Source organism: Cololabis saira, chromosome 10 (genome assembly GCF_033807715.1).
Source record: "Cololabis saira isolate AMF1-May2022 chromosome 10, fColSai1.1, whole genome shotgun sequence".
NCBI lineage: Eukaryota > Metazoa > Chordata > Actinopteri > Beloniformes > Belonidae > Cololabis > Cololabis saira.
In genome coordinates, this window is record NC_084596.1 from 32,231,925 (window position 1) to 32,257,578 (window position 25,654).

The 25,654-nt window shown below is 39.4% G+C and overlaps 1 protein-coding gene across 1 annotated transcript; it reads right to left on the minus strand.

The window, feature by feature from the left end:
- Positions 1–1,506: 1,506 nt before the first annotated feature.
- Positions 1,507–24,534, minus strand: lrrcc1 (leucine rich repeat and coiled-coil centrosomal protein 1). The gene is made up of 19 exons (XM_061731188.1): positions 24,222–24,534; positions 22,774–22,979; positions 18,743–18,808; positions 18,449–18,616; positions 15,220–15,386; positions 12,306–12,512; positions 11,574–11,773; positions 10,072–10,246; positions 9,370–9,518; positions 8,260–8,464; positions 7,053–7,192; positions 6,476–6,677; positions 5,318–5,503; positions 4,896–5,070; positions 4,275–4,438; positions 3,805–4,013; positions 3,307–3,444; positions 2,640–2,775; positions 1,507–1,696 (listed from the first exon to the last, which is right to left on the minus strand). The coding sequence occupies exons 1-19, from the start codon at positions 24,263–24,265 to the stop codon at positions 1,580–1,582; spliced, it is 3,054 nt and encodes a 1,017-aa protein (XP_061587172.1). The 5' UTR covers positions 24,266–24,534; the 3' UTR covers positions 1,507–1,579.
- Positions 24,535–25,654: the final 1,120 nt, after the last annotated feature.

Here is a 25,654-nt window from a genome sequence, read left to right on the forward strand (position 1 = left end):
GGCAGTGTTGTGCAAGTTCATACTTCTCATGAACTAGTTCAAAGTTCAGTTCACACAGTTTAAAAATTAACAGTTCACGTTCATAGTTCACCATTTTCATTTTGAACTAGTTCAAATTCAGTTCATTTCAATATTTTTAGGTGAGAAGTACGAATGAAACGCCACCCTATCCTAAAACTGTTCACTGTATACAATCATGTTTTGTCCTAGTGGCTTTTCAACTTTACTCAGAGGCTGTAAATCTCCAACAATGTAGTCCATTATCAGTGTGTCTACCTGTTGCTGGGAAATCAACCCCCTGAAGGTGCAGCAGTGGGACTGGGGTTGTTTGGGGCCGTTGGGTCCTCTTGGTCTTTCCTGATGACTTTTTTTATTGTCAAGGACTTGCAGATATTTTCTCACACTGGACTAATGCTTTCACTCCACATGAGTTTGTGATCTGCAGATCTGAACAAATTCACATTCAAGTTCTCTATTTGCAAATATGTTGCGTTCACTTCAATGTTCTCACAGAAATGAACGTGTTCAATGAACGCGTTCATGCACAACACTGCAACAAAGTCTATATCAAAATTAACTTAAAACTATATCTCAGCGGCATAAAAGCAGTACACCTCGTTATAGTGAAAGATGTACCACTTAACTAATTCCACTAATTCCAGGTAACATCTCTGCAGACCCCTCACACCCAGGACACACTCTGTTTGAACTCCTCCCCTCTGGACGGCGCTACAGAGCACTGTACGCTAAAACGTCCAGACTCAGACAGTTTCTTCCCCCAAGCTGCTGCTCTGATGAACTCTCACCACTCATAGAGTCTCAGAGTAATCAATCACTGTGCAATAATAATAATAACCACAATCATATGCTGTAACAATGCACCTTTCAATAACCATGTCTACCTCATAAATTGTATATATGTTAATAAAACCCATTTGTCTATTATTGTTTGTAACTATTTAAATCTGGGTTCAGGGAGCGAAAAAAAAAAAACGAAAACAAATTCCCTGTCTGGCATGTTCATACTTGGCCAATAAAGCTTATTCTATTCTATTCTATTTCAATATTGTTACACCTCAACCACAATTTGGAATCAACCTTTCTTCCACTTCATTTTTGTTTTATAATTCATCCATTCATTTTCTATACCTGCTTCATCCTATTGAGGGTATATAAATTAAAGTGATCCTTTTTTTTTTTAAACACATCATTGCTTTGAGAGTACTATGACAAAGCTGTCAAACGGATGCTCACAAGACTATTATGCAAGATCCCTAACAAAATAAATATCAATATTTTGTCATGCTTTACATTTTAAATGTGTATGAAATCAATGAAAAACATTCACTCTGCAGATAAAATCAAAGTTATTACTGGTTATATAACCACAAACAATGTATGCTAACCCAATCCTGGGTCTTCTATTTTGTTATTGACAAGATAAATATGTACTAAAAAGTGAATTTATTGGACAAAATCACATTACAACAACGTGTTAACCTAAACTATATAAAAATACATCTGTATATAAAAAATATACCTAAAAGTACAACTGCACAATGTTAAGGTTATCCAGATTTCACACGTTGAAGTCTTTCAGTACGCTGGTGAGACGTCTCATTTTCTCCTCCGTGTCTCTCTTGTTAGCTTCTGTCTCCTCCAGGAGCTGACGCATCTCCTCTTCTACTTCAAGTACCTAAAGAACAAGGACAAAACTACAACTTCAGCTGCAGACAACATACTAAACAATTTAATTAAACTGTAGCGGGAACAATTTTCACCCTCACAGATGTCTATTTATTCGATAAGGTTATCTGTTCCTGTGGGGAAATTTGGTTTGCAGCAGACATCACTTGACATTTCTCCACTCCAACAATGACTCTGATGTATATTCCAAGTCATCCAGATCATGGCAATTCTCAAAGGTTTCAAACTAGGCAGCTGGACCCTCGAGGAAAAGGAAAAAGGACGTCCAGCTGCCTAGCTTCAAGCCTTTCAGACTCCAACATGTGAACACACAAGAGCCACATGGAGTTGAACTGCATTACTAAGTTAAAACAAACATTTTTCAAAATGTCATGGCGAAGTGGCCGAGAACTAGTCCGTGCTTTTCCAGTATATCATGTAGAATCTATATACTTAGTAATACACCTGTTGGAGAACTCTGTGTGCAGGATTTAATGTAAAAAATATAAATAATAACGGAGATAAACCACAACCTTGGGGGAAGTTTGTAGATGTGGTCAGTTTATCTGTGATGTTCCTACTCTGAACTGCTGTGTTATCCAGCTAGGGAAGTCCACAGTCCAAGAAAAAAAAAAAAAAAAAAAAGGAGGAAGTGAGACTTCTGTGTCCAGTAAACCTGCTAAAATGATTTTTTTTTAAAAAGTCCACAAATACGATCTTATCATTCGTTTTAGGTCTTTAGAGTGACTGTGTCATACATTTATATGAATGAAATGCAGTCAAAATTTGAATATAATTGGTGTAAGACGAGCCACTCTGTGAGGTATTTCCAGAATTCATGAACTCCTCTTTTGTGAATATTCAAACATTGGTTATGTTTACATTTCTTACACTTGAACACTGACACACAGCAGCACTTTTTCTAAATGCAAGTACTTATGTATACATTTTACCTTCCGATTGGCTTCTTCTATCTTTTTTTGTCTTTCGTTAGCCGCCCGGAGCAGCTCAGCTTGATGTGCAGCCTGGACAGACTCTAGCTGTCGGCGAAAGGCATCATCCACTGAGTGTAACCTCTCCACTGCAGCTCTGCAAGAGGCAAACAGACATAAAACATTTGAGATGCCTAAATGATTTATGGCGCAATTGAGTTTCAGGTCAGGTCAGTCACATAAATATAGATCTAGATTATGAAGTGCTTTCTTTAAAAATGACATTTCCTACATTGGTTTAGAAGAAATATTAGAAATCCAGCTTAAACTGATCTTAAAGTTAAGCCTGTGTGTTGTTCAGTAAAAAATAATAAAAATTTGAGCAGGCTGTTGAATAAAAAAAAAAAATCAACATTTATTGAAAACTGTCAGAGAAAGTTGTACTAGCGATAAGGAGGAAAACGTTTCATCTCTCTTGTTTTGGAAAAAGGTACTGATCTCCTAAATCACAGAAAGCAGATGAAGACTAGATAGAAATCTTTGCATGTTTGAAACTCACATACCTATCGACGAGATAAGACCAAAATCACCACTGTGAGGCCAAAAACAGATAAACTATATGAAACTGTATTAAAGTGCCTGATAAGTGCAGGCTCAGAAGGACAGGACGTGACTTTGCTGATATTACTTGTGCGCTTCCGTTGCTTTATCTCTCTCTTCCAGCAGCTGGCGCTCCTTGGAATCAAAACTCTCCTTCATACGCTTCACTTGGCTCTCCAGCCGAGTGAGCAGCTCTGCCTTGTCCTGCCACTTCTTACTGGAATCACTAACAGGGGAGAGACACAAACATCCGAATAAAAAGACTGCCTCAGATACAACTTACAACATGAACAAAACTGTTTTCAAAATGGCCCAAATTTAAAGTTTGGGTCAAGTCTCACTAATATAAAATACAAATGACCAATTACGTGATATTTTTGGTGAAATGCAATGATGTGCTGAGAATCACACATAACCTGTTTGTCATTATCTTACTTCATCTTTGATTATTACATACACAGAGGGCATCTTTTTTTTTGTTCTCTTGGACGGGCTGCGCTGAAATGTATTTTGGGACGTTGGCTCAATGACAAATAAAGCATCTTTTTTCTATGTGGCATATTTGGGTTTGTGAATGAACACTTGCCTGTAGGATCTTCTGACGTCCTGGAGCTCTGCTTCCTTATCTTCCACCTCCTGTTTCAGCTCCTCCTTGCGTAGGCTCACATGTTCCAACCTCTCCTTCAGCTCTGCCCGCTGGTGTTTCTCCTCCTCCAGCTGCTGCTGGAGCCTCCTCTCAGTCTGGACCGCATCTTCCTTCAGTCTACGGATCTGATTGTCCCGCTCCTGAGTGGACTGAACAATGAACTGCGCTCAGTGCAAGATCAATATATACAAACAAGTATAAACATTTATCAAACAAAGAAATAATGCCAATTTATAAAAGCTGAAAACTGACTAAATGTCTATAAATGTATATCTTTAATCTGATGAATTAGCTCAACTGACTGTATTAAACTGCAGATTTAAATGCTGTTTCATCCTCGGTTTCAGGCTCTGGGTTATTAAGAAATTTCAAGTATCATCATTGCAGGAAAAAGGAAGAGATTATAGCACCTCTTTGAGTTTGCGGATAGTCTCCGTCTGGTCATCTACGATTTTGGCTTTGATTTTAAGGGCATCGTGGTCTCTGTCTCTCTGTTTCCTCTGAGCCTCCAGCTCAGTCGTGAGCACCTCGATCCTCGCCTCCAGACGTCCACGATCCTGAGACAATGACGCACCTGGCCAAGAAACATAAAAATAACCCACTTATTTTAATCTTTGGTCTATTTTTAAAATTTCCAGTGTTTCTCTTTTTTTCGAGTTAATAAAATCAGTGTGTGAATGTAAATTACTAAGGATATAATCATTTCTGTGAAATGCAATCATCATGATAACTCATTTTACATTAGTAATATTTTGAAAGAGACCCTCAAAAACAAGTGAGCCCAGCTTTTCTCTTAGGCATGTCAGAAACTGTCCCACAATTGACCACTAGATGGCAGGAGTCACTGCATGCAAATAATGCAAAGCATAATAGCTTTTAACTTTCCTCATACCTACATTTATAAGAGGCTCATAAACTAACCTATTACACATATAATCTCAATAAACAATTAAAACTGCCTTTAGGCATCTCCCTCGCACTATAATGTTGACACAAAGCAGAAAGCAAGCGTCCTCCTGGACCTGTCCCACCTTGCTGAGCCAGCTCCTGGCCCCAGATCCTCCTCTCAGCCCTCAGGCCGTCTATCACCGACTCCTGGACTGTTAGTTGAGACAACAGTCGCGACTTTTCTTTCTTGAGCATCTCCAGGTGCAGGGCGAGACGCCGGTCCTGTTCCACCTCCCCTTCCAAGGAATGAAGACGGCTCTGGCAGCGATACAGACGCAGGCAATATTAATGATCAACAGCCATCTGTCATGGGAGGCAGATGGGAGAGCAGCTGGACCTTTCAGGACTCATGCTGGCAGAAAGTAGCCCCACTTGCTCAGGGCAAACAAGTTTTGAGAAAGTAACGGGTGATGCTTCTTTGCGTGTCTGACAAATGTTGTTTTAAATCTTATCAGGCAAATGAAAAAAGGAAATCAAAAAAGCTTGTTTCTGTACAGTGTTTCACCTTGAGATCAGCGACTGCATCTCTCTTGGCTTTGATGAGCTCAGAGATGCGGCTCTTCTGTTCTTTGACCATATCTGTGAGCTCCTGCACCAGAGAGCCGGATTTCTTCTCCCTCTGCTGGGACTGAGCGTGGGCCGCTTTGAGGTCCATTAGTTCTGCAGTAATGTGATCACACGCCTCCTTGGCCTAAACAAAACGGCAAGCGTATGGAAATTAGTGTCTATGAGAAAGAGTTGCAGAGTTTTGAACTTTAGTCCAAGATTTTGCCTGAACTGAATTCCATCAATCAGTGTGGACTTATGCTGACCATAAGAGGCCCTCGAGCCAAAGGATTTTCACTAAGTAATCATTTCCATACAGGTCTGGCAATCGGTTCCTTATTCATACTTTCTTCAGAGTTGAAATGTCTGAGTGACATCAAAAAGAAATCTATGCAAGCAGTGGCAATCAAGAGTAGCATCACAGTTTGTGGCGATGCTAGATGATAGAGTGAACTGATTCAAATACAATCGTTTTTCTAAAGCAATCAGAGTCTACTTGTCAAATGATCTCAATTCAGTCTCAGTTGTCGCCATCAGAGGGACAAAGAATTCAAAAAGTCTTTAAAGCTGGGTGTCAGTTCCAGTTTGGTCATTTCCCTTTTTGCTGTGGAAAATATTTTTAATCAGCTGGCCTTCACAGAAAATTTTATTTTAAAGCAGTGGTTTCTGACCTGGAGTCTGCAAAGTTAGTAAAGTAAAGTTTTGTAGTTTATTCCTTTTTTAATGTGCATTATTTCATCCAAAACTTTGGAGAATTAAAGTTTGAAAAGCTCTTTTAGTTATAAATGATCAACCATGACTAATCAGATTTCTCTTCATCACTGATCAGAAAACAGACATCCACTGCTGCTGCGTGAGTTTGTCCATGTTTGTCCGTGAAGGCAACTGCAGCAGTTAAGACCTGTGTAATGGGTTGAGAGTGATGAGTAAATATCACCAGGTCTGACCAGGTCAGACTGCTGTTGCTCCGGAGAGGTCTTTGAGACACAACTCCAAAACATTCAGCTGCTATCTTATTAATGCAAAACAGTAAATGTCTGAAAGGGGCTAAAAGCCAGGATATTATCATGATAACAGGCAGGTGTGGTTGGGAAACATTCACTTTTTTTTAGCAGACCTCAGAGAAGCGAACAGCCTCGATGGTCAACGCCATGCGGAACTCGTCCTCCAGAGCAGCGTATTGCTTCATGCCCTCTGACAGTTTCTCCTGCAGCTCCGCCTGCTTCAGGTCGTGTCTCTGTTCTGCTGCTGCCACCTCCTCCGCCACAGCCTCACGGAAATCAGCACTGCCAGGTTGTAACCGCAACTCCAGCTGTTTTCTGTTGGAAAAATGTAAAAACAATGACCTGTACATTTTGCTATAACTTTGTTAAAAAAACAAGTAAAGACTCTTTAATGTAAAAGTCATCTCTTATGTGACTGAGCCTGTAACTACCAGTGACTTGTAATTGTTAGTGGATAACATTCAGGTAATACAAATTCTTACTACTGGAAGTTCAGGGTTTTCTTTTGCTGACAATAAACAGTGATTGGCTTTTAAATTTGTACATAAGTCATGTTTGAATATCAAATTGTGCCGGGGAGGCAAAAACATCCCTCCATTAATAAAAAAAGGCATCTTGATCACATTAAGAAAAAAAGACGCACAAGAAAACAGATATCAGGGGCCTTCAGAAAGGGGATGAGCTGTGTACCTGTGCTCTTGTTCTCTGGATGCCAGCAGCTCGTGCAGCTGCTGCAGTTTGTCTTTTTGCTGGCGCACTGAGGCTCTCTGGATATCAAGCTCTCTCTTCAGAGCCGTTGCCTTGTTCTCCATCTCCTGGTGCCGCTTCATCTGAGGAATGTCAGCACATGTTTTGAATGAATGAATGAAAGAAAATATATTTATTTCGGTCAGGTCATTCTTAATGTAGACACCAACTGAAAGCATTAGTTCACATAAAAAAAAGAGAGACCTAACCGAAAAGGAATAGGCTGAAGCTATTGCTTATTTACGCCTACCCTTCTCACATGATCAACTTATTCAGATCAAACATACAAAACATAGTACAAAAAAATAAATCATATTGTTTACACAATCCCGAACATAATTCCGTAATAGTATCATCTACTGGATCCCTCATATTTTTCAAACACATTATACTTAAACAAACGTTTGAATGCATGAATCGACTGGCACATCTTCAATTTTTCATCAAGTGCATTCCATTTATTTACACCCCTTACAGTAATACATTGATCTTTAATTTTAGTCCTAGACTTTGGTTTTTCAATCATACGTTTCCCTTGAAGCTCATATCTACTTACTTTTAAACATGCTTACAATTTTACTAGGTAACAATCTGTTGAACACTTTGTACATTATCAATGCTATTTTGTATTCCACTAAATCCATGAATTTAAATGTCCTTAATTTAATAAATAGTTCATTTGATGGTTCTCTATAACTTGATTTTGTGATAATCCTTACCGCTCTTTTTTGAAGAATAAAGATCGGTTTAGTATGGCTAAAATATGCACTCCCCCATATTTCTAACCAGTATGTAATGTAGGGAATAAACATAGTACAATACAAAATATATAAAGCACGCTGGTTCAACATGTATTGTAACAGCCAGTCAGATTTGAAGGGGGTTGTTTTAACTGATTTTAATGAATTCTCTCTGTGGGATGACTCAAAAATGTATTGATTAGGTATAATCAGAAACTACAGCCAAGAGTGAATGTCGGGGGTAGATGACAAGGCTGAAGTCTTATGTCGTATATTTATATGACTCTAAATGAACCTGTTTCGGTGGTACCAACAGTATATAAAGAACTAAAGCGCATACACCGGACCAAATATGCTCTAAACTAACTTTCAAACTGATGTGTTCATAGGAAACAAGCCAGCGTAGGTACCTCTTCAGCCTGCTGGCGAGCCCTGAGGGTGTCTCCATGAGAGACGCTCTCTTCCAGCTTACGCAGTGCAGCTCTGTGCTGTTCTCCACCGCTTCGGGCCTGTTCCAGCTGCTGGGTTAGTGACTGACACCTCCCCTCCAGCTCCTCCACGCGAGCCCGCAGCTCACAGCATCCTGAACGTTCTTTCAGCAACAACTCTTTCAGCCTGGATGAGGAGGGAAATTACGAAAAAAAAAAAAAACACAGCATTTTATACCCTGGATTTCTACTTTGACTGTATCAACACACAGTAATGAAAAACCAATACTAACTTTGTGATGCCCTTGTGTGTTCTCTCTTGGGTTTGTGTTGAATATGTGAAATAAAATGCCTAACATAGTTGCATTTTTTTAATCTGTAATGTAGGAGACATTTTAAACGGCTCCACGGAGTACAACTAAGAAACAGTCCTCGTATGAAATCTGCCTTGATGAGTCACCTCCATGTAATCCGTCTCCTGATGAGCGTAGACGCTGACAGGGATCAGCCGGGCTCGCTGTCATTAAAAAATGACAGCTGAGATTGATTCGTGTAATATTGCAGACATACGCGTGTCACCAGGACATTAATTACACCATAATTCAGATTTATCTGTGCAGGAATGTGATGCAAACAAGGACACTGCACACACAACACAGCCCTGTGTGCAGCAATAGAGATAGGAATATTTCATCGTGAGTAATTATAGCGTGAGGATTTAAAATGTATCTAATGCGGTTAATGATCTTCATACTAATTAGTCTTTTTTTTAAATCACATGCTTACTTGAGATTGTGTGGTAATGGAGCCAGATTGTGTGCTTCATTTCATTAGGAGCTACAGTACATGGATAGTTATAGATATAAATGGTGGTGTGGATACTAATTATAAGAGACTGAAACTGGCAGAAAGCTGCGGTCTAAAGAGAGTCAGTACAAAAGATTATCAGAGCAGAAATGGATGAGGATCCATTAGGAAGTTGGCAACTAAAATCCACAGAGACAAGTTACATTTTACATTTCAGCATAAATTGGATTTAGAGAACCTGGACAGATACATTGAGAGGTTTGTGAGCATGTTTCACTCCTGTACCTGTCTGTGGTGTGCAGGGCCATGCTCTGAAGGTCTTTTTCCTCGCTGACCCTTGTCTGTACGCACTTTAGCTCCTCTGTCAGCCTCCGCGCAGCTTGTTCTGCCTTCCAACGTCTCTCCCTCTCCTGATCACGTTCCTCCACAATAGTCTGTGCAGCACAGACCAAAAAATTGTGAATATATTACATTTAGCAGATGCTTTTATCCAAAGCGACCTACAAAAGAGGAATACAGGAGATAAAGATCGACTACCGGTATAATCCTGTAACTTGTGGTGGACAGTTTCTGGAGTGGAAATTGACTGACACACGGTTAATAGGTAAATCCTATAGTGAGTAAATAAAAGTATGATCCACTATCCTATCCCAAAACACAACCTTAATACAAGCAGAATCCTCACAATATGGTCTGTAAAAATGTAGCAACAGAATCCCAGCTCTTTGTTTAGATTTTAAGAATGTATTATTAATATTGTCGTTTCTTTTTTGTTCCTGAATACCTTGATTACAGCATCTGCAGGTAACTTTTGCAGCTGCCGGTGTCGAAGAGAATCAGTTTTAAAGTACAAATTCAAGCTCTGCATTTTCCCATGGCTACATCTGAAGGCGGAACGTGTCATTATATTTCTTCTTGTATGGGATCACAAGCTTTTTCATAATAACTCTACTCAGTGAATCCTCTAGTTTAGCTATCTATTTGTACCCTGTATGTCTCTTCCTCCAGAGCAGACTTGACTTTCACATCTTCTGCAGTCTTAGTTGCTCTCAAAGGTCCCTTCTTCGTCTGCCTTGTTGCCTCCACACCTCCTGTTCCGCCAATCTTCCTTCTGGGCCCCACAGCGGATTTTGACATTCTCACTTTATGACTCTCCCGGTCGCTGCAAATAAAACAAAAAGAGGAATTGAACCTGCTCAGAAATTGATTCTGAACTGAACAGCCCTCCATCAAGTATCTGACAGCAGAAAACTTTCACAGTTTTAAAGTTCCTCTGTCCCCTGGTGTACCTCAGGGATCTGTTCCTGGGCCCATTTTGTTTACTTTGTACATTGCACCTCTTGGTCATTCAATTACAAAGTCAATCAACGTTTCCTATCATCTTTATGCTGACAATATTCAGCTACTTTGCTCTTTCCATCCAAAAGACCCCTTTAGTCTCACTGAGTTAAATTGTTGTTAAACTGTCATCAAGTCCTAATTTGGCCGCACACTGTCTACAATTAAACTCAAGTAAAATTAAGATTTTTATATTTTCTCCCGATAGTTGCATCCCAATAATAAAACAGAAGCTTGGGTTTGTTGGAGCATTTGTAGAAATCTAGTTTCCTCCTCAGTTCTCTGTCATGCTCATGTTCAGCAGCTGACTCATTCACCCTTTTCCATCAAAGAAATATTGCAAAATTAAGACATTGTTTCTGAGACAGAAATGGAAATTATTATTCATGCTTTTATCTATTCACACCTGAATTACTTTAATTTTCTTCTTACCGGTCTGAACAAAAGGTCCCTGAATCAGCTGCGGCCTATTCAAAATGTATTGCAGACCACATTACTCTGATTTTCAAAAACTCTTCCCTGGCTTCCAGTCAGTTTGAGGATAAATTTTAAGATTCTTGTTTCAATGTTCAAAGTTTTCTATGGAATGGCACCCTAGAATGTCTCTTTTTTTCGATTGCTTTTTCATCCATTTTTATTGGATTGGGTGACTGGTGTGAAAGGTGCTCAAAAAAACAAATGCTACTTACTTACATTTACAGATTAACCAAGTCTTAAAAACATTAAAGTAAATAGCAAGCCCTTCTTGCTTTTTAAAATGTGATTTAAACTTAATTGCTTAAGTTAAATCACCAAATCCTAAGCACAAGACATCAGTGGCTTATGGAATAAGATGATGGGCTAGAATGAAGGAGTCTGGTAGTTAATGATGGGAGTCAGGTGACAGATGTAATTTCAAAAGAAAAGAATTGCTCAAAGTGTGTCATCCAATTCAACTGAGATGAAAAATGTTTTTTTTTCATTCTTTAACAAACTTGAGGGTGAACTAAGCAGTTGGACCATTTGCTGCATTTGATTTAAAAGTGCAGTGTTTGTAAGGTGAACAAATTTCTGAAGAGTTTATGGATTCATTGAGGTTACAGTTAGCTACAAGAAATGCTTTTGACGTAAACGATACCTGCAGCTGGGACGTCGTGGTTTTACAGACTCACCTCTCTGATCTTGTGTTTCTGGTCTCTTGGGTGCTTGTGCTTGATGTTAGCACGATGGAGTGTCGAGGAATCCTTGACTGCCTTTTGTTTTCCTTTCCGCTGTCACACTCACTTTCTGATGTAAGGTCTGTGTCCCTCTTTGCTTTATGTGACTTCACGACAGAAGGAGCAGACACACTTGATTTCTCAGCTGCAGGTACCTGAGTAAATATTGAAAAATACTTACAGCATATGAGAAAACAAACGGAAACACTGTTCAACTGTTGCTGGATCAGCAACAGTTGAACAAACCGACTTGTTTGACTGATTCACAATGCTATGCAACAGTTTTAGCCCCTACAAATAAAATGAAAATCTTTTCGAAAAGAAGGCTAAACACAGTTTTATTTATTTAAATTAATTATCGGCAGGCTGTTGTAAATTGTTCACATCTCTTCCTTGGACATCAGCTGTCTCAGTTGTTCCTGTACCTCAGTTGTTCCTCAGAGTGAATCAATGGTGTTATCAGAGCTCTGTGAGGGCTGTACCATCAGGTGCAGGGCTTTGTTGACCACACAAAACTGACCGCTGTTGAGTAATCCATCAGGTATAACGCTAAGATACAGCCTTAACATGATTAGTCAGTCACCCGCTGCACACTATTTACAGCAGATGTGATGTGATAAGTCAGCACAAATTAACACCAAACGTCATTAGTTAACCTCATGGCATTTGACAGTATTAAATATTTACCTTCAGAATAAGCTGGGACACCTGGTGCTCCAGTTTCCTGATGCGTTCCTCATTAATGGGGAATGCCGAGTCAGTAATAGTGGAAGGAACCGGCCGGGAGCTCGGACCGGCTGGTTTTGTAGCTGGATCTGTGACAGCATCTGCAATCTGTTGACGGAGTTGGGTAAGGACCTGGTCGATACGGGGCGTGGTGAGAGCACCTTTAACCTGAAATGAAAACTCCATTTTCATTCTCAAAAGCAATAGCTTTTCAAGACATTTCATAAAGTCTGAGGAGTCAAGTAAAGTCACGAGCAGTTTTTGCTTTAACTGTAGTTGGCCGTACTTAGGATACGAGAGGTGCTGCTCTGCTGTCGTATCTAGCAGAGTTATACATCAAAACTCATTTAAAATACAGATGTGAACAAATCTGTATCCTTATAGTTCATTGAAACAGTTATTTACTCCTGTAGAAGGAGGTTTTTAATGTATTCCTGCATGCCTTTAGTCTTTAGAATATTATCATACAGCTTAGACAGATTTATTGATACCCCTAGAAATTAAACATGCACCAACTGAACAGCTGGTGACTGGAATTGGCAAATTATTGTGTGATCTGTGGGCATCAGCTAATACTCAGAATTGGGTCTGTGCTTCTTGCAGATGACATGGTTCTGTTGGCTTTATCAGGCCGAGACCTTCAACTCTCGCTGGAGCGGTTCGCAGCCAAATGTGAAGCGGCTGGGATGAGAATCAGCACCTCCAAATCCGAGACCATGGCCTTCAGTTGGAAAAGGGTGGAGTGTCCTGACCAGGTCAGGAATCAGATACTGCACCAAGTGGAGGAGTTCAAGTATCTCTGGGTCTTGTTCAAAAGAGAAGGAAGAATGGATCGGATTGATAGGTGGATTGGTGCAGCGTCCGCAGTGATGCAGACCCTGCAACAATCTGTCATGGTGAAGAAGGATGGATGGATAGTTATTGGATTGTGTAGATTCTACACAATCCAATAACTATCCATCTTTCCTCTGTACATAAGCTTGATCTACACTGTAGATGAAGCTTATGTACATGTGTGAGTTAGAGTGGTTATTTAAATGTGATGCATTATGTTGATTGTTGTATTTATAATTTGTTACTATTATTACTATTTATTAACTTATTTACAGTGTTTTTATTTTGTGGTAAGGGTATTTTTCGTATGCATTCGTTATTTGTTAAGGATGTAAATTGGGAGGCATGTTATCTAATAAATTAAAGAAAGTCTTAAAAACAATGCTTTTTTATTTTTTTTGTAAGTATATCTAAATCGCCAATGGAGGGGTGTGCCATATATAATCTCGCCTAGAGTAGGGCCAGCTCTGGTGAGCGCATTACTAAACAATGATCAGAATAAGCAAAGGAACATCTCACAGAGAAAATTATAGATCAACATGGAGAAAGTAAAGGCTACAAGACCAAGTCCTACCAGCATCATGTTTCTGTGACTAAAGCTGCAAATATTGATAAAAAGTACGAGGGCCATGGGACAGCAACCAAGCTCACAGGACATGGCTGCAGGAGGAAATACAACCCCAGGCTCATCAGAAGGATTGTGTTGATAGATGACAAAGTGCAAAGAAAAACATTGAAAATGAACTTCATGTTCAAAATACTTTACTGCTTGGTCGACCATCCATCACATTTTTGACAACAAAAGGCCCTGAAGACGAGGACACTTTTACTGCCTATTGAAAGATTTATTTTAAAATCTAGTGTGAAGAGGGCAGCCTTCAAACCTGAGACAGTCAGAGCAGCCGCTGGCCAAATTATCTGCTGGTAAATGCAGATAATAACGTTTTTGTAACAACATATTAATTTAGGGTTCCCATTAAGAATCAAACTCCATTGGTGTTAAACAATGAACAAATAATGATGGATGCCAAACGTCTATCTTCCAGGTTGAGGCTCATGCGGAACCAAGGTTTGTTGCAGTTCCCTGACTGACCGCTAGAGGCTGGCTCCAAAAGTGAGTCAATCTCCATTGACTCCCATGTTAAAATTACAAACTTTAGAGCCAAAATAAACAGATTTAAAGCCAGGTTCAAAACAACTGTTTTAGTCTCACTCTGTTGATTTCACACCAATGACAACTGTGAGGTGTAAGTTTGTTTTTTGGGTTTTTTTCAATGTGTGACGGCAGCTCTGCAGATATTTTGGTGGCATTCGTCTGAAGGAGCTGGGAGCAAAACTAACTTTGACTGACATCGGTGGGTATGTTCTCATCGGCTTCCACAGTCACAAAGAAAAATGGGCTTCAAACTGCTCTTCATAAATCAATGGTCATGTGACCTTATGCTTTGTGATTTATGTGCATCCATGTTATCAGAAGTGGTATTTCTACATACGTGGGGTTGCTTAAAGGAGGAGCATATTTTGATATAAATAAAAGAAATAGTAAATGAAAGCATATTTGATGTAACTGTCAAACACCCATCAAAAGACATAAAACAAGCCTGTCACTCAGTGAGCCCTTGAGATTTACTGTCACATCACAGAGGCAGATGAGAGGAAAAAGATCTTGCTTCTTAATCTTTGTCTTCATCTAGCTCCATATCATGCAGGATTTGATATACTTTAGAAGCATGTAGGGCAAAGCTGTAACACTGATTTCAAGAGGCAAATCCCACAGAAGCAGAAGGTAAAGAGAGAGGTGGTCCAGTTGACATCACCCCCTTAAATCAACTGCTATGAAGATCCCTTTTGTATAACTTTAAAACCACTGAAAATTGCACCAACTTCTGAGTAAAGGTCATAATATTTCATATTTCTTTCAAGAGATGTTTGCAAGTTGTTATTGCCTGATCAAAAGGATGCCAACTGAAAAATAAAAATGTTCTGAAATATAATAAAAGTGTGGAAGCTGAAGGGAATAAAAGAATGGCAACAAAATTACCACTTCACTGTGACTTGTATCAGAGGACAGCAGCTGGTCCACATAGTCCTCGAGGCTGGGAATATCACAGAAGCTGCTAACACCCGGAGACGATGGATGCCTTAACCGGTCTAGGCCATCCAGGATTGAAATCTGTGGTAGCGACTCCATAACAATCTCCCAATAACCTGCAGTAAGATGGGGAAGCAAGTACATTAGACAAACAATGAACAGCAGTCCTCATGGAAAACCAGCTGTTCTGGTGTCTACGCCACGATAAAGCTCTGTGTGCTATGCCTAAATGCAAAACTAATGCATCTTATGCAACGTGTCCTCAGAACAGCTTCTGCAAATATTTATGCAATTACAAACAGCAAGGGTTGACAGAGAAGGTTAAGTACAACTTCTTGTCCTTTTAAAGGACTGCTGCTGGGAGTCCATTATGAACAGAGAAATAATAGTGCAGAGCAAAGCCATAAGGATTTTTTCTATGAATACAGCTTTCAATCCAAACACAGAAATAAAGGACAGTAAGATGAATGGAGTAATGAAGTAATGACTGCGAAATACTATATAGTAACTGTGGTCATCTCTATAATTACTATACTGCTATCAACCTCCTTCACTTCGCTCTAATTATACAGTGACGTACAGAGAAGATTGGTATTCACTTTTTTAGCATTCACCAAAAGGAAAGAGAGGAAGAAATGCCCTGCAGTTCATAGAAGATATAACACATGGACGGGGGATGAAAATGCAATCCGTTATCAGAGAATTTTATTTTTGGTCGTCACTTATTATTTAGATTTTTTCTTTTGTAATTGCACAAATTAAATAAAAAATGTTTGTTCATGAGACCTTTTACCAGAAACACAGGGGGCATCATAACAGGCTGAATCTCTAACACTGGACATTTCCCTCTAGTCACATGCAGCTGATGTTAATTGATTATCCATCAGGCCATGGAAAAGCTTCCTCACTAAGACTGTATGACACTTCACACCACAGAGATAAATATCCATGAACTCATTAATGTCCCGGTGTTTGTATTTTTATATTTCCTGTGCTCATTTTGCACAAGCTGAACCTCTCATGGGACTGGGTTACTGTGATTCTATAGTAAATCCAAATAGCCTCACATACTAACCTCTCATTTACAGTTCCTTTCCAACTCACTTCTTTGTATAAAATGTACTTTCCCATCCTGTAATCATCCGTTTGTTGCTTCCCACATGCAATACCATTACAGCATCATTTCTTCAGTGAGTAATATTATTCATTGAAATTGTAAATAGAAGCCGACTGTATATTCCTCAATACTGTGCCTGTATTTAAAATGGCAAAATGACAAAATTGAGCCTTTTCTACAAAAATTGGGGGAAAAAAAGAAAGAATCTGGAACAGAGTTCAGAGGAAACCAGTTCCACTGCTGAATGAAGGCACCACTTAAAGTGTATGTCATACTTTCAGTCTGCACCATGTTTTGTGTGTTCCACCTACAGATAAGCTTTTATTTTCCCCACATCAATTCACAAGCATTCATGCACCTGTTACATCAATATTTGCTGGTAATACACTGATTAGATAACAGTACTCAGAGGTGCAAGATGGTGTAGTATAATTTTCCTCCTAAAAAGGCATATGTGTATTATAATATAAACTATCTTGCTTTTACTAACACAAAGGCTGCTGCCATACATACGCTGGAGGCAGAAGTAGAGTAAAGGTCATGGTACAGAAACTTGATAAGAAAAGTGGGGGAGAATAGAGACTGCTGCAGGAGCGGCTGGAAACAGGAAGAATATGATAACACAAGTTAGACACTGGTAAAGGTGCCGCGTAGCACCGGTAGGGATAAACTGGATGGCATTTTCTTAAAAAGATTCACAAAAGACTTGGACTCCAGTAAAAAAAAGGAACTGTCTCATCTGCAGCAGGTCCAAAAGTCACGACGACCTTAAAAGACTCTTCATTGGCTCCCGGCCCCTTTTCCTTTTAACTTTGGTGCTGACATTTACAGCTCTGCATGGTCAGGCTCCCGTCCTATATTAGTGACCTATTATGCCCCTACCCTCCATCTCAGAGGCTGAGGTCATCTTGTTAATGGTACCTCGTACCCGTTTTAAGACGCGGAGAGATCGCTCCTTCCAGGCCATCGCACCGAGGCTCTGAGACTGGGGGTTTCAGACACCAGTGTGGCTCGACCGAAACTGCTTAGATACGCAGGAAAGGTGTATAAAGGATGACTCTCCAACACTGTAATTAGGGCCCGAGCACTGACAGTGCGAAGAACCTGTTGTATCTGTAGGAATTGTTCTCGTTCTCGTTTTTATTTTTCGAATGAAATGAGGGCCTTTTTGTCCCCCTAAACGTGCCCCAAAATTCACCAAATTTTGCACGCAAGCCAGGCTTGGTGAAAAATTTGATATTTAATGGTTTGCATTAATGGGCGTGGCCTAATGGCTCAACAGCGCCCCCTAGAAAACTTTGTGCCTCAAGCCCCACAATACGGTTTGACGTACATGCACAAAAATCGGTACACACCTGTATCATGTCGCAACTTAAAGAAAAGTCTCTTAGCGCCATGGCCGAAACCCAACAGGAAGTCGGCCATTTTGAATTAATCGTATTTTGCCGCAATTTATGCCATTTCTTCGGCCGTTAATGCAGCCCGAACCGTAACGTGCACCCAGGTGTGTTATACATCAAAATGTGCGTCTCAATCCTGCGACGATGGGCATTACTTTTCTCAGTCAAAAAGAATTGAGCGATGACGAGAGACTCCAAAACAGCACCTGACACAGTCAACTACTGGTCCAAAACTCGGTCTTCAAGCCTGGCCTGGACGATCCACATCAATGGCACCAGTAACATTTGGTTTGTGCTGCCAATGAGGTGTTTGGCATCCTTGACGTTGACATGAGACACTCCAAACATCTGCACCTGTTTGTGGTTTTTCCTTGCATTTTGTGTAGGTATATCTCTTTTAACCATCAGTTAAATACAAAAAACAAAAATTTGTCTTAGACAGGTATCCTGCAAGAGAAAGGTTAGAACAACTGACACCAAAGCAGCTGTCCTTGGTAAACTACTGCCAGACAGAATTTAATGACCACACTGAATACATTTATCGTTTTGAAGATCAACATGTTTATCAGCTTTACCGCTGACCATTCATTTCCTTAACATACAGTATACATATCGCAGGTTTTGTAACTATATACACCAAAGGTTGTGTTTTCACTCATACCTGGCAAACTACAGACAGGGTTGTCTCTGCCATCCTGACTTAAAGTGACGTCTCGTAAAGTTTGTAATCCCAGCAGACACTGTATGAGATGATCAATGCTGTCTAGCTGGTTGCCATGGAGACTGAGGAGCTTCAGCTTGTACTCTGTGCCGTGGAGATACAGCAGACCTAATAACGAGACGAGGAATCAACAGCGCAGAAATGTTACAAAGTTGAAAGACCACATTCAGTGCAGAATAATAAATCTGTATTTATGAATTACTACATTTATTCGTTAGAATGTATTTGACTCACCAGTGAGGTTATTTATCTGGTTGTAGGACAAATCTAATCTTGTTAGGTTCACAAGGCCATTGAGTCCTAATATAAAGGAGGAGGACAGCAACGCCTGAGTGATTTCGCAGCTCGCAGGGCAGTGATAATAAGCACAAGACAAACTAACAAAGAACTGTTACTTGCAAAAGTTGAGCAGAAATGAAACATTTACAACCCCCATTCCAAAAAGCTGGGACACTGTGTAAACTGTAAATAAAAACGAAATGCAATGATTCATATCTTTCAAACATCATATTCTGTTAACAAAAGACGAGAAGTGAGGAAATGTGTCCTCTGTGATTTCAGGAAGGGTTCTTAAGGCTGTGCAGTGATTTCCATTACAGAATCATGCCTTTATTTATTTATTTTTTTCTTGACTCCAGAGGCTTTAATTGATAGTAATTAGAGAGGGAAATGTGGGCACGAAAAGACATGAAAGACATGCATGCGAAGGCGTAAAGGACGGGACTACAACATGGACTATCTGCAACAGGGCTGTGACCTCCATACGTGGGCTACCAGTTGAGCTTTCTGCCAACCTACAATCATTGTTGTTTTGAATGCAGAGCTGCCTGAGGAGCTGGAAATCCCGCGCATCCAATTATTACTTTCAGTTTTGCCCCTTGCACACAGATTTCACCATATTCTTGGAATCCTTTGTTTACATTTACTATGAGAGCAGATGAAGTATTCAGTCTTTGCTTATTAATGCTGAGGAACATTATTCTGCACGTTGGTGAATTTGTGCCCATATTTACTTATAGTGGGGCGGTTTAGCTAAAAATTTCAAAAGGATTGTGCATTTTGTGATACAAGCATAAAATTTGGCACAAATGTACATTGATATATGGCAAACATTTTCAGATATTGAGCCACTCGGAATTCTCCCTTCATGTCCGCCATATTGGAATTCAAAATGGCCGCCATCTGAAATCTATATTTTCAATTATCTTTGGGTCTAATGCTGCTATTGACTCGATTCTTGTGTCTAAATGTATGTTTTTGGGGGCAAGAAATCTAATGGAAACAATCTGCATCGCATATTTTGTACCAATGAGCCGCCATATTGGATTTCAAAATGGCCGTTGATTGAAATTTACATTTTCCATTATCTTTGGGTGTAATACTGCTATTGACTCGATTCTGGTGTCCAAATGTATGTTTTGGGAGGAAAGGAATCCGATGGTTACAATCTGCATTGTGTATCTTTATAAATCAGCCAACATATTGAATTTCAAAACGGCTGACACCTGAGTTATATGTGTGATAGCAGCCCAAGATGTGTTTTCATTGTCTACTGTACCAGTTTTATCTTCTAGGACCTTTTTTACATTGTCTAGCCATTGGTATTCTTCATGAGTCTGCTGTTGGAAGTTTCCTCTGGCCAATGACTCTACTCTAGCAGCTGTGACAGGCGACCCCTTGATGCTGCTAGTGACGGGGGGTACGTCAGTATAATAGTGCGGCAAGGGGACGACAGTCTTGGACCGTGCATCTCCAGATTCTCCGGCAACGACGATACTCCGATTCACTCCTTCACCAGTGTAAGAAGGATGTTGTATTAAAGAAATACCGGTACCATGGAAGGAGTCTTTTGATGTTGTTGCACTGGGGTTATGGTCTATGTTGTCTACAGCGGCAGTTGTAAACACTTCGCCACGCAAATTTAGAGGGCAGACCACTTGTTCTCTATAAAACTGTTTGCAGACACGGTTGCCCATCTGTGCTGAGAGCTGGAGCACTCTGTCATACAAGATGCTTAAGCCAAGGTGTGAAAGTCTGTCGACTAATTCTTTCTTGCGTGTATGTGCATGCAACATCATCCCTATGTATGTTGGAATTGGGGTCTCTTGTGCAACACTGTGTCTGACACAGGTGGACGATGACGTGCCACGAGTTTGCTTGTGTTTGACGCTGTTGAACTTCAGTATCTGGGCTGCGGTAATTGCTGCAGGGTTAGTGTCTTTTGTCTGGTCCTTGATGCTGGGTCCCTCGAGAATCATGTTGACTAGTGCAAGCAGCAACGGTGGCACAGATTCTTCTTGACACCCTTCAGGGAATCCTGTAAAGGGCTTGGCTTCTCCGAATATATGACGGCGAACAATGTGTGCAGCACGTGCAAGATGGACTGCATCACTATCACTGTCCAGTTCGCAAGCTTTGTAAAGAGCAGCACCCAGATCTTCTTCAAATGCCATCAATATGTCTCTCCCCTTGGTGTGTGCTCGCATGTCAGGAAACTGAGATAGCAGTCTCTGTTTTAGTCGTGTGGAGTGGACTCTTGTATCGAGCTGCACTCCAAGCTGCTCCATTCTCGACTGATATAGGTGGACAAGATCGGCCAATCTAAATACTGGTGCTGTCTCCTCATCTTGTCTTGTTTCTTCAATGTAGAGGACGAGTTCAGCGAAGATTACTGCCGACATTGATCTCTCTTGGTCTGAGTCCTGTGGTCCTGTTGATTGGTGAGATCTCGCGCGGTTGTAAAGTCCTATCAAGCACTGCAGGTGATACTGGGCGTCCAACGCAACCATGTCACCACCACTGAGACGGCCAAGCAGTTCTGTATCACTACACTCTTAAAGGTTCCGTGTCAGACTCCGAAAAGGATCAGTTGGGGCCAAACTCCATTCTGGATAAAAAATGACTCGGAATAGAGTTAGATTTTTACACAGAACAGGTCAGATCTGACCCAGAAATGGTCATATTTATTATACCTTATTCTGTGTAATTTTTACCCGAAATGGAGTTTGGCCCCACCTGATTATTTTCCGGGTCATCTTACACAGAATTTTTAAGAGTGTACCATTACCACCACCCCACCACCAGAATCAAATCATTAGATCCTCAGATATAGAAAGATTGAGAAGCACCTATTTTGAAATCCAACGTGGCGGTCCATAGGTAAAAATATGCAATGTATTCTGTTATTATTAGAATTTTGTCCCCCATAACATATATGAATCGAGTCAATAAATGCATTTGACTTTTTAGAGATAATCACACATGTAGATTTCAAGTGGCGGCCAATTTGAAAAACAATATGGCAGCAAAATTAATAAAGATATGCATGCAGCTTGTTACAATTGGGTTCCTTGCCCCCAACCCCCCAAATCATACATTTAGACTGAACCCAAAGGTTATCGCAAATGTAGATTTTAAAAGGCGGCCATTTTGAAATCCAGCATGGCGGCTCAGTGGTAAAATATACGCAATGCATAATGTTACCATTGGATTCCTTGCCCCCAAAAACATACATTTAGACACCAGAATCAAGTCAATAGCAGCATTAGACCCGCTGATAAACAAAAATGAAGATTTCAAATGGCGGCCATATTGAAATCCAAGATGGCGGCTCAGTGGTAAAAAATATGCAATGCATATTGTTACCATTGGATTCCTTGTCCCCCAAAACATACATTTTGGCACCAGAATCGAGTCAATAGCAATTTTAGATCCACAGATAAGCGCAAATGCAGATTTTAAATGGCGGCCATTTTTAATTCCAATATGGCGGACATGAAGAGAGAATTCCGAGTGGCTCAATATCTGAAAATGTTCGCCATATGTCAATGTACATTTGTGCCAAATTTGTTGCTTGTATCACAAAATGCACAATAGCTTAGCTATGCTGCCCCACTATTATGAGAGATTTTTGCATCTGTAAGATGCTCGTTTTATACACGGTTGACCGTCAACTTAATTAACTGCAAAATATTCTTCCAGGTGTTTCTTTTCAGGACCACTTACTCTTCCATCCTTATGCTGCCCATGTCCCATTTCTGTAATGTGTTGCTGTCATCAAATTCAGAATAAGCTGATATTTTTCGTGACATTGTAAAATGTCTCTTCTCCAACATCTGAAGTGTTTACTATGGTCTATTTTTTATGAAAAAGGAATTTATAAGATTTGTACATTCTTGTTTTCTGTTTTTAATTACATTTTACTCTCGTCTCAACTTTTTGGGGGTTTGGGTTGAGTTTGCCCAAGTAGACGATAAACAACTCACCTTCAAGTTTAGTAATTAAGTTGCAGGATAAATTCAAAGTCCTTAAGGAAGTGAGGGAACTGAGACCCTCGATCTTTAAAATGCGATTAGAGGAGAGATCCAAGTGTTGCAAGTGCCAAGCTGAGGTCAGCCCCTCGATCCTTGTGATGCGATTGCAGCGCAGATTAAGGGAAGTAACAGTGGGACTCAAGGGAATATCTAGCAAACTATAAAGACAAAAGAGTCAAATTAACAGCAGAGGTTATAACTTACTCTTCCTCATGGCATACTCATAAAATAGCTTGTCCGAATCCACCCAAAATATTCTTCTCTGAACAGCAGCCTATGGTCACTGACTAAAAATAAGAAATTATCAATCAAGAATAATCTGGTTTAAAAATTACAGTAGTTTAAATGTCTAGCATCTGACTGAACAGCTGCTTCCACTCTGAATAACATGCTCATAACCTTTTAGAGTCGCCACCTCCCCTCAAACATTTGTAAAAGCCTTAATGTTCATGACATTCAGCTGAACTTCAGTCAGTTTTGTTTTTTTAAGACCCCAAAAAGAGTAAATTACTAAAAGATGGCCTATGAGTTGAATAAAGAAATCTAAATAATAATGGGTTTTTAAGACTCTCAGTTAGTTAGCTTGGAGATTTAAGCACTTGAACACTTTAATTTTAAAGCCTCCTATATGAACTAATACACACAGTTTATGTATTCGTTTTTTAGCTGTTAATTACTTATTGAATTAAGAATAAAATAACATTTAAAAAAAATGTGTTTTTAATGTTGTTATTCTAATTTTAGCTTTTTTTAAGTTACTTTAGAAATACAAGGGAGGAAAATATTGTAACTTTTCTTTTTAAATGCCAATTTAAGTTGACACATTGTATAACTTATGATATGATAATATACTTATGAGATATATATATATACATACTTATGATATGTATATTAAATAATACACACAGAAAAACAATCCTATTCATTTTTTTAAATAAAAATATTTTTTTAATGTTGTTATTCTAACTTTTTACTAATCTTTTTTTAAGTTACTTTAGAAATTCCTTCAAGTTCAACCAGAGAAGGGAGGAAAATATTGTAACTTTTCCATTCACATTTAAGTTGACATATTGTATAACTTATGTAAATACAACAATCCGTTGTATAGATGTATGGATGTATGGATGTATAGATAGATAGATAGATAGATAGATAGATAGATAGATAGATAGATAGATAGATAGATAGATAGATAGATAGATAGATAGATAGATAGATAGATAGATAGATAGATAGATAGATAGATAGATAGATAGATCTTCTAGTAAAGATGTTGATTAATGTAATCATGGATATCATTTGTATTCATTTATTTTAAAAGTGGCCTGACTGAGTGGACCTCAGATGATATTTTTATCAACAGGAGTGTCAAAGTGTAGGAGAAACTGACCAGACAGTACCTTTTAATGCTCTTGTCAACAAGGATGAGTTCCTTCTCTCCCATTACGATGATTTCTAGCTGACTGTACTGTCGTACCAAATCATCGCTGTTAAATGAGTTTATCTGCAGAAACCAGCGACATCCCAGAAGTCTGCAGCTCAGTCACTAGCAGCTTAGCCCAAGTCCTGCTCGAATGAGGCAAAACCATTACAAGCAGTCCACTAAGAGCAATTGTGACTACTGAAACAACCACTTAGTGGCTAAGACTTCGTCTCCAAACTTCTAAACCATTTTGTTGAGAGCAAGGGATGATACTTGGATTTTGCTGTTAAGAAAAGTTAAACTGGCCGCGTCCGACAAAACTCTTCCTGTTTACATGACGTTATTATCGACAACTTCCGGTGACGTTTCACTTGCCCCGCCCACTGAAGATCACGTGTTCTCACAACACATGCACATCGTAAAAGTGATCATAAATATAAAAGAATGCACGGCATTACTTTTCCTGTGTGATAAAAAACTAATCTAAAACTAAAAAAATTGTATAATCCCTTAAGCCAAATAAAGAAATCCCAAAGGAATTTATTGTGGCACATCCGGCTGCATTTACTTTTAAGCACTAGAAAGTTGTATCCTTTTGATTCCCAGTCCTCTCCTCAAATTATTTAAAAAATAAATCTGATTGTTTTTGAGACTATTACTGCAGTAAGTCCTAAATATGATATTATTGCGGCTTTTCTTCATAAAATAACAATAACTTATATTTTTAGACATTTAACAGTTATTTCAATGAAACCACATCAGAATATACAATAACCAATTATCCTGTTTAGAAAATGTCAGGGAAACGAGTTACATGTGGATACCAGTCCCTTGACAGGGATAAATGAGTCAGACTGAAACATCAGCCCTTGCTGTACAGGCCTACAACAAAGAAGAACGTGAAGCTGATTCAACAAGACCCACTCACTGGGGTGGGAGGGTTTTTCTTTTTCTTTTTGTTGATTAATTGCTAGTATTGGGATGTGTATGCGAGGGTGTGTGTTTGGATGTGAATGTGTGTCTGCGTGAGAGCGTGTATGTGGGTCAAGGAGGAGACAGACAAGCGTAAATATGTACATATGAAATGTTTTTGTTTCGTTCTAACTGTTGTAATACATTTTTTCCTGTTTTTTGCGTTTGTTCTTTTCAAATGTATAGTGGACATGCTGCTACAACAAAATGTATAGAGCTGTGCCTGTGACTGTCTGCCCTTTTTAATTAATAAAAAAAAATGTTAACAAAAAACAAGACCCACTTTTCAGTTTTGGAATTTCTCATAGATCACTAAATCAAATAGTGATGGATTTTTGAGATATTTTAGGTTTGTTTTTCTTGAGGCATAAATCATAGCTTCCACCGTTAACATTGTCTTTAACGTACAGGCCGGTGAAATAGTGGGAGCTTTGCATC

Excerpts from the sequence above, each read along its gene's own strand:
- lrrcc1 (XM_061731188.1), bottom strand. The coding sequence starts at position 24,265 with ATGGGAGAGAAGGAACTCATCCTTGTTGACAAGAGCATTAAAAG. Across the intron at positions 5,504-6,475 it reads AGGCTGTTCGCTTCTCTGAG|GCCAAGGAGGCGTGTGATCA; the intron begins GTCTGCTAAAAA and ends CGTTTTGTTTAG. Across the intron at positions 1,697-2,639 it reads TAGAAGAAGCCAATCGGAAG|GTACTTGAAGTAGAAGAGGA; the intron begins GTAAAATGTATA and ends CTTGTTCTTTAG.